This window comes from Onychomys torridus, chromosome 10, assembly GCF_903995425.1.
Source record: "Onychomys torridus chromosome 10, mOncTor1.1, whole genome shotgun sequence".
NCBI classification, from domain to species: Eukaryota; Metazoa; Chordata; class Mammalia; order Rodentia; family Cricetidae; genus Onychomys; species Onychomys torridus.
Genome location: NC_050452.1, coordinates 75,965,751 through 75,978,633, shown reverse-complemented (window position 1 = coordinate 75,978,633; position 12,883 = coordinate 75,965,751). Strand labels below are relative to the sequence as shown.

General features: G+C 40.0%; 1 protein-coding gene across 5 annotated transcripts in view; it reads right to left on the bottom strand.

Annotated features, from left to right (window-relative positions):
* The window catches only part of Mapk10 (mitogen-activated protein kinase 10), a 282,756-nt gene that overhangs the window by 141,894 nt on the left and 127,979 nt on the right, over positions 1 to 12,883 (bottom strand). For 4 of the 5 annotated variants that reach the window (XM_036200299.1, XM_036200296.1, XM_036200298.1 and 1 more), the window contains exon 3: positions 2,848 to 2,919. In XM_036200299.1, the coding sequence (XP_036056192.1) occupies positions 2,848 to 2,913 (66 nt within the window). In that variant the 5' untranslated portion in view covers positions 2,914 to 2,919. Of the gene's footprint in view, positions 1 to 2,820; positions 2,920 to 12,883 lie in introns of those variants that run through there. The other variant, XM_036200297.1, reaches the window with a different exon arrangement.

The following is a 12,883-nucleotide window of genomic DNA, read 5'->3' as shown; positions in this document are numbered from 1 at the left end:
ATAAAAGAGAGATGCATAATATTATCAAATTACATTTCTACACTAGGAGTCAATAAAACACTTGGTGTACATGGGCAGTCTCCTGCTCATGTCTAATTCTCTCACAGGGCTGTGGACAATGCACACTGGTCTCCTGTGGGCCACAGTCTAAGCAAGGCAACACAGAGACTCAAGCTTGCTCGTTTTTCCACCCAAGGAAGATCATGGCTGCAAGAGAATAGACAGTCACAATATTGATAAGTTGTTTTTTCACAGAACACGTATTTGGGGGAGTCCACGTGAGTGCTGCCACCCACCAGTGAACAAGAGACAAAAATCCCAGGTGGACTCAAAATCGATGGGGCCAGTGGGTAGAAGAAGGAAGGAGACTTCCTTGTATTGGCTCACTCTTATGTAAAACTCCCATCAAGACGTCTTGGGCTGCCAAACTGACATCACTGAGTACAGAATTAGAAGAGACATGCACAGTTATCTCAGTGAACATATGTGGACTGGTTCCAGCAAGACTCTGAAAAATGTTTCTAGCCAAGTGCAAAAAGCCTGTCCTGATGAAAAAAGAGAAGCAACCTACCACACCAGCCACCCACTTAGTAAGTCAAATAAGGTAAGAGCTGGGGAGGGGGAAAAGGAGGAAAAACTGGATGGGCAGTAGAGAATCTCAGGGAGCAGTTTTAGGGTGCCAGATAATAAAGGCTTTAGAATGAGTGTTGAGGGCTCTATCCCATGAGATTCAAAGACATTGAAAGATCTGTGGCACGCTTTGTTTTGTTTCTGGTAATATAACTCAAAGGCCACTCTCACAAGTGTTTTGAGGATAAACCATTTAGGACCAGCCAAAGGCAGATGCTCTTACAGTAATTCACACAAGAGAGAGGGTGGCTTTGGGTCAAAGTGGTAGCAGAGAGATGGTAAGAGAGAGTGACAGTTCAGGGACATGTGGAGTTCAATCCAGCAGACTGTGATGACAGGTTGGATGTGGGGGATGGCTCATAATGACTCTAGTTCTGTTCTAACTGGATCGACAGAGTCAAAACTTCCTGAATTATTACAAAGACAATGTAAGACAATGTGGGCAGGAATAATATAAGAAATGTTAGGTGTTTTGTTTTCTCTGAGGAAAGTTCCTTATGTAGCTCAGGCTGACCTAGAACTCATGATCCGCACCCCCCCCACACCGCCTCAGCCTCCCTAGTGCTGGAAGTTATAGGTGTGCACCACCACACTACCTAGGGTTGGATTTAAATCGGTATAGTTTGGTATGCTTTCTTGACATCTAATTGGAGATGCAGAACCGAGCAGTTGTGTGCAGGAGTCTGGTTGTAAGGGGGAAGTCTGGCTTAGAAACACAACTGTGTGAGTTTGCAAGGTCACCTCTCATTGAGAACTCAAGGACGTGAGCACCTGGAGAAAGTAGAAACTCAGGAACATTCCAGCACAAGTTTTCAACACTTTGCCAGTACAAGTTCACTGAATTCCTATAACAACTCCCAGAAATAGATGTTATTTATTTTCCCCTTTTACAAATCACCAACCTGAGGCATAGAAATGCTGAGGAACTCAGTCACACTGGCAAGCAAGTGACTTCTAAAGGGTACCTCGGCATTTCCAACTACGTTCTCTGCATCCAGAGCTCTTCCTAGAGACGAGAGATCCCATCTACAGGCTTGAGCCTCAAACCCCATGACAGTTGGACATAAACAAGGTGAGGCCAAACAGAATGTCTTAGAATGTGGGTCAAAACTTTACCCAAGGAATCCTACTCATGTTCAGGGAGAGTGAGTGCCATTGAAACTAAGTAAAACGATTCCCCTTGCAGTGAGGAGAATTGTATAAAATAATAGAGGAGGCAGAGTTCCCTCTTAAACTTGCTTTCAGTGGGTGCATGCCACTCCGTTCACAGCTCAGCTCAGTGAGAAACAGCAAGCAGCACAGAGAGACACAAAGCTTCTGCTTTGCCTGGGAATAAGGTTAGCGTACACTTCCTCTCCAGACCTTGAACAATCCTCAAGAGTAAAGGGGAGGGTGACAATGAAACCCACATGGCTGCTTTAGGCTAGGACAGTTCTATAGACACCACCAGTGTGTACAGGGGTCCTAAGTACTGTTTCATGGTTGGTTGGTTGGTTGGTTTTTTGAGACAGAATTTCTCCATGTAGTTTTGGAGCCTGTCCTGGATCTCACTCTGTAGACCAGGCTGGCCTTGAACTCACAGAGATCCACCTGCCTCTGCCTCCCGAGTGCTGGGAATAAAGACATGCACGACTACTGCCTGACTGTTTTCTTAGTGACAGTGTTTTATGAATACAAGGGCTCAGATTTACTGGCTTCTCACAAACACCAACCATTGTGGCTACCTTCGTGTTCTTCCTTTGTGGGCCACTGACAACATACCTGCTGTTGTTGCACTGTTTTGTTTCCTAACTGCTGTAAAAACAAACTGCACGTCACTTGTGGGTGACAACAGGTATTCATTAGAGATGCTGCATTTGGGACCGCACAGCCCTTTGCAAAATGAAGAGCAAGGCATGTTCCTGGTGCTTTGATTATCAATGCCACAGTCCAAGGATCTGGACAGAAATACTGAAAAATTTAAATAAAGCTGAAATCTGACTAGACATCATTTTACAGATTGACTAGCGAGAAACCCATTCAGAAAGTTTCTTCATTTCTAAGCTTACCTAAGTCAACTAGAAAAGGGGTGGGGGATCTAAGTATTCACTGTGCTTTCCAAGCACTTTTTGTGTTACATAAAGACCAGCCTTGGTGTGGTACATACGAAAACGGAACAGCAAAAGTAAAATACAAGGGCGTGTACTGTACCTTGTTTTACCTGTGAGGAACACACACCTGGCAAAAGGCGATTTTCACATCCAAGGTTGGTTCACTGCAGTAGTACAAGAAATGGAGGCTCATAAATACCTACAGGAAACAAAATTGGGTGATAAGTTTCCAAGTCACTAACTTTTAGTTATTTAATAGTATAGATTTTATAATCATCTGAGTTATAGATAAGAGATCATAAATAGCACTTATGAACCACAGTTCTGACCCTTATCTATACTGAGTACCTTCCACAAATTATATTACATAAGGCAAAATGATAAAATACTTTATGTTCTATAATGATCAATGTCATCATGATCATATATATTAGATACAATAATTGAATATTCCTAATAAGTTAAGGCTAAATACAAAGCTTATGTAACACTTTCAATGCTGGGCTTCTAATTGAAAATATATCGAACATATGCTCAAGAGGATGTATATGGAAGCTTATTGTAGAATTCAATGTTTGTTATGGTTCAGAATGGCATGCTCACCATAGACTCGTATGCTGGAGACTTGATCTCTACTACAGCAGTGTTCAGGTAACTGGACCATGATGGTACAAACCTAATAAATTAGTAAATCTTCTGGTGGAACCACCACTGAGTGGTCTGTCAGGGTGTAGAAACTCAAGGTGGCAGGGCTGGTGAGAGGAGAGACGTCACTGGGGTGTGCTTCTCAAGGCTCTGGCTTGTTCCCTGTGCTTCACTCACTCACTTTTCCTGCCTCCCTGTCCACCACATGCTCCCTGCCCTGATGTTCTTCCTCATGGACTAACACCTCTCAAATGATGAGCCAAAATACATATCTCCTTTGAAGTGTTATTCTTGGGTACGTAATGTCAGCGATGGGAAACTGACAGAATACTAAGAAGCAAACTAACATATGTAATATAACTATAAAAGATGTAGAATCATTAGATTCTAATTTTATGTATAAATACAGATAAAATCTTGCAACATTTTTGGGGGAAGCAAGTTTGAAGTTCCCTTATTAAAGATTTAAGATATACAAAAATAATAGCACTCATTACTTTAAGTACCTATAACTACAGAACAAAGAAAAGTGGGCACTCTATTAATATCTGTTTGAGCTCAGTGGGAATTAAAAAGATTTAATTACACTTTTTTCTGTGGATTTGAAATATTTAACAATTCTGCAAGGTTGCAAGAGGAGGAGAATGTTAAGGCAATGCCAAATGAAGGCCTGAATTCCTTGGTAATGATACAGCATCAGAAGAGCCCTGCAGCTTCACCCATTTAATTAAACATATTTTTTTTTAACATCATTGTATGCAAGGTAACATTCTGTGAGATCAAAGGGTTTAAAACCGAGCATGGATGTAAGACTGCTGTTTCTGGCATATGATTGATTAGGTATCCTAAAAAACACTCTGAAATCAAAACTCCTAAAAACTATCTTCGATGAGAGACACAAAAGACTTTAATAAGCTTTTCAAAGGGGACAAGAAGGGTTCGGAGAAGCAGAGAACAGTGTAGAGGGGCCACACAGAGACATCCAGGAGCCACAGCTGCTGCTTGGCCCTCACTACCTGCCATTCCTGGTAACTAGATTTCCAGATTTTAAAGAGAATACGCAGAGTACAGTCAACACACATCTGTCCACCTGGGTGGGAAGTGACATTGAAGGTAACTGAAAAAAACCTTATGACAGGAAATTTTAAACCAACTTCATGAGGAAGCAGAATAAACCAGAGTGAGGTCAGAGTTAATAGAATCATGTTTAGTATTGGACTTTGATATACATTTTATCTTTCAAATAAGGAAGAGTAAAAGGACTTAAAAAAAAAAAAAAGTAGACCATCCATGAATAGAGAAAAGTCTGGGTATTTGTTTGGATGTGGGAGAGAGAAATATTCTAGTAGACATGAAAATATAAGATTATTATAGAAGTTGGGTATCAATTAACAGAATAAGGAACATAGAAAGAGATAGATCCACACATGGAGGCCAGATTATATTAAAGTCTATGTTTTAGATATCTGGGGAAATGAGAAACTCCGTGTTGAATCATGAATGTGACAACTGGTCATTCATGTGGGAAGAAAGTCAACCCCTATTGGAAGACAGTTCTGTATGGGACTCTTGCATTTGTGTGTGTTTTGCAAACAGAATCCCTGGCTGCTTTTGTTCCAGTCTCAAGGAAGGTTATACAGTAGGAAGATGTATGCTTGGAAGATACATACAGCACCTCCCTCTTAGATCAAAGAGGAGATCCAATCATTCTATAGTATAATAAAAACTAGAGAAAGCCTTGGATATGAGTTAGAAATGATTCCTATCTGTTATAAAGGACATGAGGCTCCTAAGATTAATGTTCCTCTGCAATATGCAGCCTGAAGTGTGTGTGATAATTCGCCAACCTGCTTTGCATCACCCTGTGGGAACTGAGGCCAAGAAGCTGTTCTGAATGTTTACACTCTAGCTTCTGGCTGATGATACTGCTGTAAGTAGCAAAGACCTGTATCAGATCAGAGAACCTTGTGTCATCTGCCATTATCCATGAAATGATGGAAAGCCAGCTTAGAAGTTTGCACGTGGGGTTGTACCTCAGATTCTTTAGAAGCCTTAGGAACTTCTCTATATATTTATATATAACTCATGTTATATAGAAGAAAAATCCAGATAAGGTTAAAAACCTCAGAAAGGGTCAAATTTTAAATATTACAAGTTGCAAATATTACAGAAGAAAATACAATTGAATGTCAGAGACATATAAATACCATGGAGATTCACTAAAGTATAAAGGAAATTATTACTAGATAGTATTAAATTTAGTAAGTTTATTTATGAAAAGATCTAGTGAGTTTTTTTAAAAGTAGACCACAAATCTGGGAAGGCATTTAAAACACACAGCCAATAGAAAGTTTAGTTAGAATTTATAAGGAACTTTAAAAAATAATCAAGACAAACTCAGAGAATCCAGCAAAAAAAAAAAAAGGACTAAACAAATTAAAAATACTTCATAGAAAAAATGCCCATAAACACATGATGTGTAAAATAAAACCACCATGAAATCCTGTCTGATACTGATCAAATGACTTGAAGCTGAGAAGAGATTCTCCAGTATCCACAGGCAGAGCTGAGCAGAAGCCAGTATTTACGCACTTTGAGAGCTATGCAGTCGGAAATGAATTCAGGGGAAATAGAATTACTTCCTAAAGTTGTGCACAACGTACAATCCAACAAATCCCTATGAACTCGCATTCTTGAGAAGCTATTGTGTTTTTTCTCAGGTTACACACACACACACACACACACACACACACACACACACACACACACGGACTAACTCCAATATCTCAGCATCAGTAAAGTAAGTAACAAAAAGTAAAACTTGGAAAAGACACCCACCGGCAGAACAATGAAGAAGTTCTGTTGTTTAGTTGAATTCAGTGTGACTGTGAAATGGACATTTAAAGTGACCACTCGCCAGCGCTCCCAAATCTCTTCAAACACTGACTGAAACATTTCATTTAGGAAATGGAGAAACTGCAGAGTTCAACAACTTGGAGGGATTTTTACCTATAACCATAATGTAGTTATGGACTTACTTTTTGCTTTGTACCTCCTCTCTGAAATATTTTGTGCTTTATATGTATGGGCCCAATACAAAGTTCTTTCTTAAACATTGCTATTTCATGCAGCTATGACTTGGTTCATTTCCCAAATGCTTATTGCTAAACATCAGGCTACTTTCTGTATATGACCACATGGCCTGCTGATGAGTCTATTAATGTGTCAGACCTGGTGCCTTGTGGGTTGGACTTTGCTTAGATAGAAGAGGAAGGCAGTTTTCACTTTCCCTTGCCTTTCTATGGCTCCTGCCCCATTCTTCCTTGCTGGGAGGCTCTCCAGTTGTATGGGTTCCCGCCAAATTGAAACATTCCCTCCAGGGGTAAGGAGGGGGCTTGTAGGACTGAAGGTAAACAAAGGTTAGAGACTGGAAAAGTGAAAACAGGCAAGGTTGCGGCCAGCACTCCCCAGCTTTACAGAGACTGGACCAGTCCAACCATAGATGTGTTGCGTGGGGTCCTGCCACTCCTCGGACATGAGTTTACGTAATACTGTCAATACTGTTCGTGTGTCTGCTTCAAGCTGATTATGACTTCCTCCAAGGAAATGGCTAATTGTACTTATCACAGCCCCAGGCTCTAACACTGTTCTTTGTATTTGTCTGATGTCAAGTACATGTTTATTGAATAAAAAGGGATCCAAATGAAAAACAAACAAAAAACTCTTTCCTTCTCTGGCACAAATCTAAGTATTTCCATTGTCCCTTCACATTGAGGGCTGAAGATGTTCAGTCAAGTTTTTGGTAATGGTCCAGTAAAGGAGTTTAGAACGATCTGAAGAATTCTCATGGGGATGGCTTCAGAAATGATCTCCAGCAGGACAGGTTGGTTCTGTGCTGCTGCCTGAGTGGGCATATGGAAAGTGACCTTCATCAGGCCACCTGAAGTAAATGACTAATGTGTTTAAATCTTTAATGACTGAGTGTTCTGTATGGAAAGCAAGCTTGCTGACCTTCCCTGTTGTATTACAATGACTCCAAATGTCACACCAACACTGAATAAGTCACTGAAGGGCCTGATTATTCCAGGAGAAGAACATTTAGTGTGATAATATCAGTGAGCTACAAAACAACATGTTTGGAAATCATATTTCTTGACACTGGGATAGAGAGCTTTGGCACCATTGTGCAACAGAAATGATCATTATTGTCCAAACTTAAGGATGAGACACTTATTACTTTGTCAGGTGGAACTGGTGTACAGCACTGGCCATAAATAATAGCAGTTTATGCTTTCATAGCCTAAGTCTCCATTGAAATTCTTTCGTGTGGATGATATCCCATCCAAACCATAGAAGCTTAAAAAGCTACATAAATGAAAAAAAAAAAAAGAAAAAGAAAAAGAAAAAGAAAAGAAATCCTAAGTGTTCTGGCAGTTCCAAGTTATATACTTTGTTTCTGCACTGTACCGTATAAAGATATAAGACAGACTATTGGCTCCAAATAATGTTCAAATCCCAGCAGTTCTGTTGAATTTATATATAGCAAACTTCTTATCTACAAGTAAATTCATTGCATATTAGGTTTATTATACAAATATGTGTGTATTATAAGTATATAGGATACCTGTGGATTAAAAAGCAACAAAACCACTAATCAAATGCAAAAGACCAGATGGAAAAATAAACATACTTTAAAACAAGTAAATATCATTTTGGAAGAGAGATAAAATGAAGTTAAGTTGAATTTTCTGTGAAGAAGTATATGTACGCTGAATATGAGGTATTTTTTAACTCCTTGTGTAAATAAACTATTATTGTGAACAGCGATCAACAACATGGGGTCTGTCAGCCAAGTTCAGTTTACCACCTGTATCTGGAAATACAACTCTGTTGGAATGAAGCTGTCCTTTAGTCCTCTGTAGTGTCTGTGGATGTTCCCACACTAAATGACAAAGTTGAGTAACTATAACAAAAATCACATACAAGCAAAGCCTAAGATATTTACTATCCCACCTTCACTGTGGGGAGGCCCTGCTGGTCAGAGGTTGCAGTCTATCACAGCCTACCAGCTTTCTCTGGGCTCAGCAATATGAAGGACTCCCTCCCCAGCGAGGCTTCCTGCTCCCTACCTGCCCCTATTTGGAGGATGTCTCTAAGCCCAGATGCCTGACTTATGACCCTTGACATAGTTCCCTGCAAATGTTCTTCCCCCGTGGACCACATGGTAATTAAGTAGCATGCTCTAGCTATTTTCACAGGGCCATGCTGCCACTAACCCAGCTTTAGGATAGGAGTGTAACACTAAATGCAAATTAGGGTTTGTCCCCAAGTACTCTGGAATACAGTTGAGTTAGTTGTCTCACTGAAGTCATCTCCCTCCCAGAGGGCTATCTGCATGGTATCCACAGCCATCCAACCCTGTTCCCTGCTTCAGCTTCCTCCCTCCTCCCCTCACAGACAGTTCCTGGGAAGAAGGTGACCCACACTTCATGCGAAAAAGCTTTCCAATTCCTCACTTAAAACATTCAGAAAGTACACCGTTCACCTCAAAATGAAGAATAACTGAATAAAGCCATAACTGTAAGTATGTAAGTACAGAAAATACTTTCTAGCAAGTAACATCTTTCAAAGTTTTGTATCTTCCACAGCATTTCTTAAAATAGTGTCCATGTAGCAAACTCTAATTTTGATGAACAGAATCTGAAATTACATGCGTGTACACTCACACACATATGTGAGCATGTGTATATGAGAGAGAGAATCTGAATTTTAAATTTGAACTATAGTATGATTTACAACCACTTGGAAGAAAATTATTTAGTCATGGGGTTATAACCTAAGAAAGAGAATGACACAAAATTATGAACTTAATATAACAAATTATCCCCAGTACTACTGTAGCCCAACAGTAGAGTAGACATAGGTATGAGCAGCCTGCAAATATGAAAGGAAGGTGTGGAGTCTGAGAACAGCAGGACCCAGAGAAGAGGACTTCTCAGTCTATAAACTCAGCATGTTCAGGAACTTCTGGGCCCCTCTGACTGGTCCTTGCTCTCTTTCTTCAGTTCTACCAAAGAAATCGCACTGAATTCACTTCTTAGTTTGTCTTTCCATGAGCAGAAAGCATTAGCGTGGCTTAGGATGCACACTGGGAAAGCTCACCAAGTGTTGTGTAGGTGATGAGCTGGCCTGAAACACAGCCCTTGTAGATCATATTCTCTGTTCTCAACATGGCTCTGGAAGATCAGAACTACCGGGGTACAATCAATAAGAAATTAACACAAACTATGGCAGTAAAACCAAGGTGAAATAAATAAATATAAAAGCCAGACACGATCACATTAAATAGAACAAAAGAAAAATAAGCTATGGGCTGTCACAACTAAATTGTAACAAAAATGAAAGGCATTTTTGAGATGTAGAACATATACAGCAAACACAATTTAATCCAAGTTTGTTACCTACATTATTACTGTCAAAATAGCATATAAGGAAAAAAGCAGTATTAGTGATAACACCAGCTGTTAAAAGGACTGTGACCAGGAAAATATATACATCGGCCAGAACTGCTTTAAAATAGAAAGCAAATGTTAAGAGAATTATTAAACTACAGACAGAAATTAAAATTTTACCATCATGGTAAGATACTGTCCCACCCCTCCACCAATAAAGATAAATCAAGTATACAAGATTTAATAATATGGAGCTCAGAGTAACCCTTTCTGTTTATACAAACTTCTTATAAAAGTACAAAAAATTAAGAAATTCTCCTCTTGACTTTTTGAGATTTTTTTTTGCACAAACCAGTACAAAATGAGAAAATTATAGTCCAATCCTTCTTATGAACATATAGGTAAAAGAAGAAAATTATATGTTTTAAAACAAATAGTAGAAAAAAAACACAGTTTCTCCAAAATGGAAGAATACTATAATTTGAAAGCTTCTAAAAAAAAAAAAACAACACAATATATTAATTCATTAAAAGTAAAATGCCTTGTAATCACTGGATAAAGAACAGAATTCAGTAATTACCCAGTCTTAGTCACTTTTCTATTGCTGTGAAGAGACAAGGAAACTATTATTAGAGGAAGCGTTTAATAGGGGGCTTGCTTATAGCTCCAGAGGCTTAGCCCATTATTAAGGCAGGGAGCATGGCACCATGCAGGCAGGAGCTGGAGCACTAGCTGAGAGCAATGTCCTGATCAGTAGGAGGAGAGAAAAGCATTGGGCCTGGTGTGAGCGTTTAAAATCTCAAAGCCCACCCCCAGGGACACAGAGTTCCTCCAACAAAGCCATACCTCCTAATCCTTTTAATCCTTTGAAATAGTGTCACTCTCTGATGACTAAACATTCAAATATATGGGCCTATGGAAGCCATTCTTACTGAAACCACCACACCCACTACTGTTATATTTGAACTTATCTGCCCCCATATGCCCATTAATGCTTGAGATCTGGATGCACCAAGGTGTGGTATATTTACACTTTTGCCAGTATAACTCCCTGATGGATTATTTCTTCTCCTAACATACAGCAACATTATCTCTTCTAACTTCGGGTGAAATGTGCGTTGTCAGATATGACCATGGCTACTCTTGCCCACATTCACATTTTATTTGCTTGGAGTGTCATTTCAATTTTATTCCTGACCCATGTATGCCTCTGCCAGTGACGTGAGTTTCATACACACAGGAAACAGCTGAACCATTGGTTGCTGTTGTTTGTTTCAAATAAATCAGCCCGTCCTTGTCTTTTAATTGGAAATGTAATACCATTTACCATTAGAGTATTAAAAGTATGTAATAGCTTCTGGTATTTTGATGGGCTTTTGTTGCTGTTTTTTTGTTTTGAAAACTGTGTCCTTTTCTCGTTCTCTCCTTCATTTTTAAGATTGCTGTTTTACTGGATTGTTGTTTGATATTTCCCTAATCGATGTAGCAGGAATCGTAAAAGTTCTTATTAATAAAATCAAATCTGAGGCCAGTTATTGGGGTGAACACTGGAAGATCAGAGAAACAGAACAAGCCACAGCTATCTCATATTGGTGAAATTATTAAGGCCACTCCACGTAGTTAAAAGGGAGGTTTATTTTGTGGGGTAACTTACAAATGAAGGGGTAGGTTGCAGGGTCTGGCAAAGGTATAGCGCAGTCCGGCCGTGTTCTCTGGAGAACTCTGCTCGGTCTACCTCCAGTGTCCAGGGTCCCGGCACCAAGAGAGAGACCTCCTCTTGATCCTCGGTCTTCCGCTCCCTCCTCTGCCCCGCCTTGTGGGCGTGATCATTACCGAAGCCTCAATGGGGGTTGGAACTTCCAGGCCAATGCTGGGATGGCTACCCACTACAATCTCACCTTGCTAGTTCCTCAGGTGATCCTCTTTCCTCAGGCTGGAAGCTTCTGAGTCCTCCTCCACATGAATCTCAGCTGAACTGTGCTGCTCCAAAGCCTGAATGCTTAACCAGCCAAATGCTTTTAGTTTCTGGTCTTCACGCCTTATATAATCTTCCCTTTCTGCCTCCACTCCCTGGGATTAAAGGTTTGCTTTCTGGGATTAAAGGCGTGTGTCACCAAGCCTGGCTGTTTCCAATGTGGCCTTGAACTCACAGAGATCCACCTGGCTCTGCCTCCCAAGTGCTGGGATTAAAGGCGTGCACCACAACCGCCCAACTTCTGCTATGGCTTACTCTTCCCATTTTCTAGCTACCATTTGTGGCTCTGTATCTAGTGGCTGTCTGTTCTCTGACCCCAGATAAGTTTATTATCTGCACAATATTTTTGGGAATACAATACCACAAATCCTAAAATATTTCTTTCTTTCTAATGAGGTTAATTATTTTCTAAATTCTCATGATTATGCGCATTTCCCTTCTTCTGTGTCTAGGGATACTTAAATAGCTTCTGCTTTGCTATTTCGATGCTCAGACATCATTTCTGTTTGGGGCTGTCTGAGGAAGCCTCCATCTCTCCTCTGACTCCAAGGGAAAGCTTTTCTGGGGATAAAGCAGTCTTGATTGACAGTTTCCCTCTGAACTTAAAATACATCATTGGATGTTCTCTTAGCCTTTAGGGTTTCTGCTGAGAAGTCTGCTACTATTCGATAGATTTTCCTTTATAAGTAACTTGACATTTCTCTCTCAGTCGATTGATTTTAACAAAGGTACCAAGATTTCATATTAAACAATCTCATCAATAAGTGATGTTGGAAAAACTGAATAGTCACACACAAAAGAATTCATTTGGACCCATGCCCAATGCCATGTAGTCATACAAAAGTAGATTCAATAAATTTGGGGGAGGTGTGAGCATAAGAGAAGAGTAAACAAAAGGCAAAATAAACTGATGGGATGACATGAAACTTCAAAGCTTCTACACAGGGAAAATAAGCTACAAAGAAGAGACAAGCTACAGAATCAAAGGAAATATCCACCAAACTACACAGATTATGAGAGATGGCAATCTAATATGCACTTGGAAGCTGAACAACTGCAGTGGTCCTCACCCTGTGGGTCACAACTCTCAT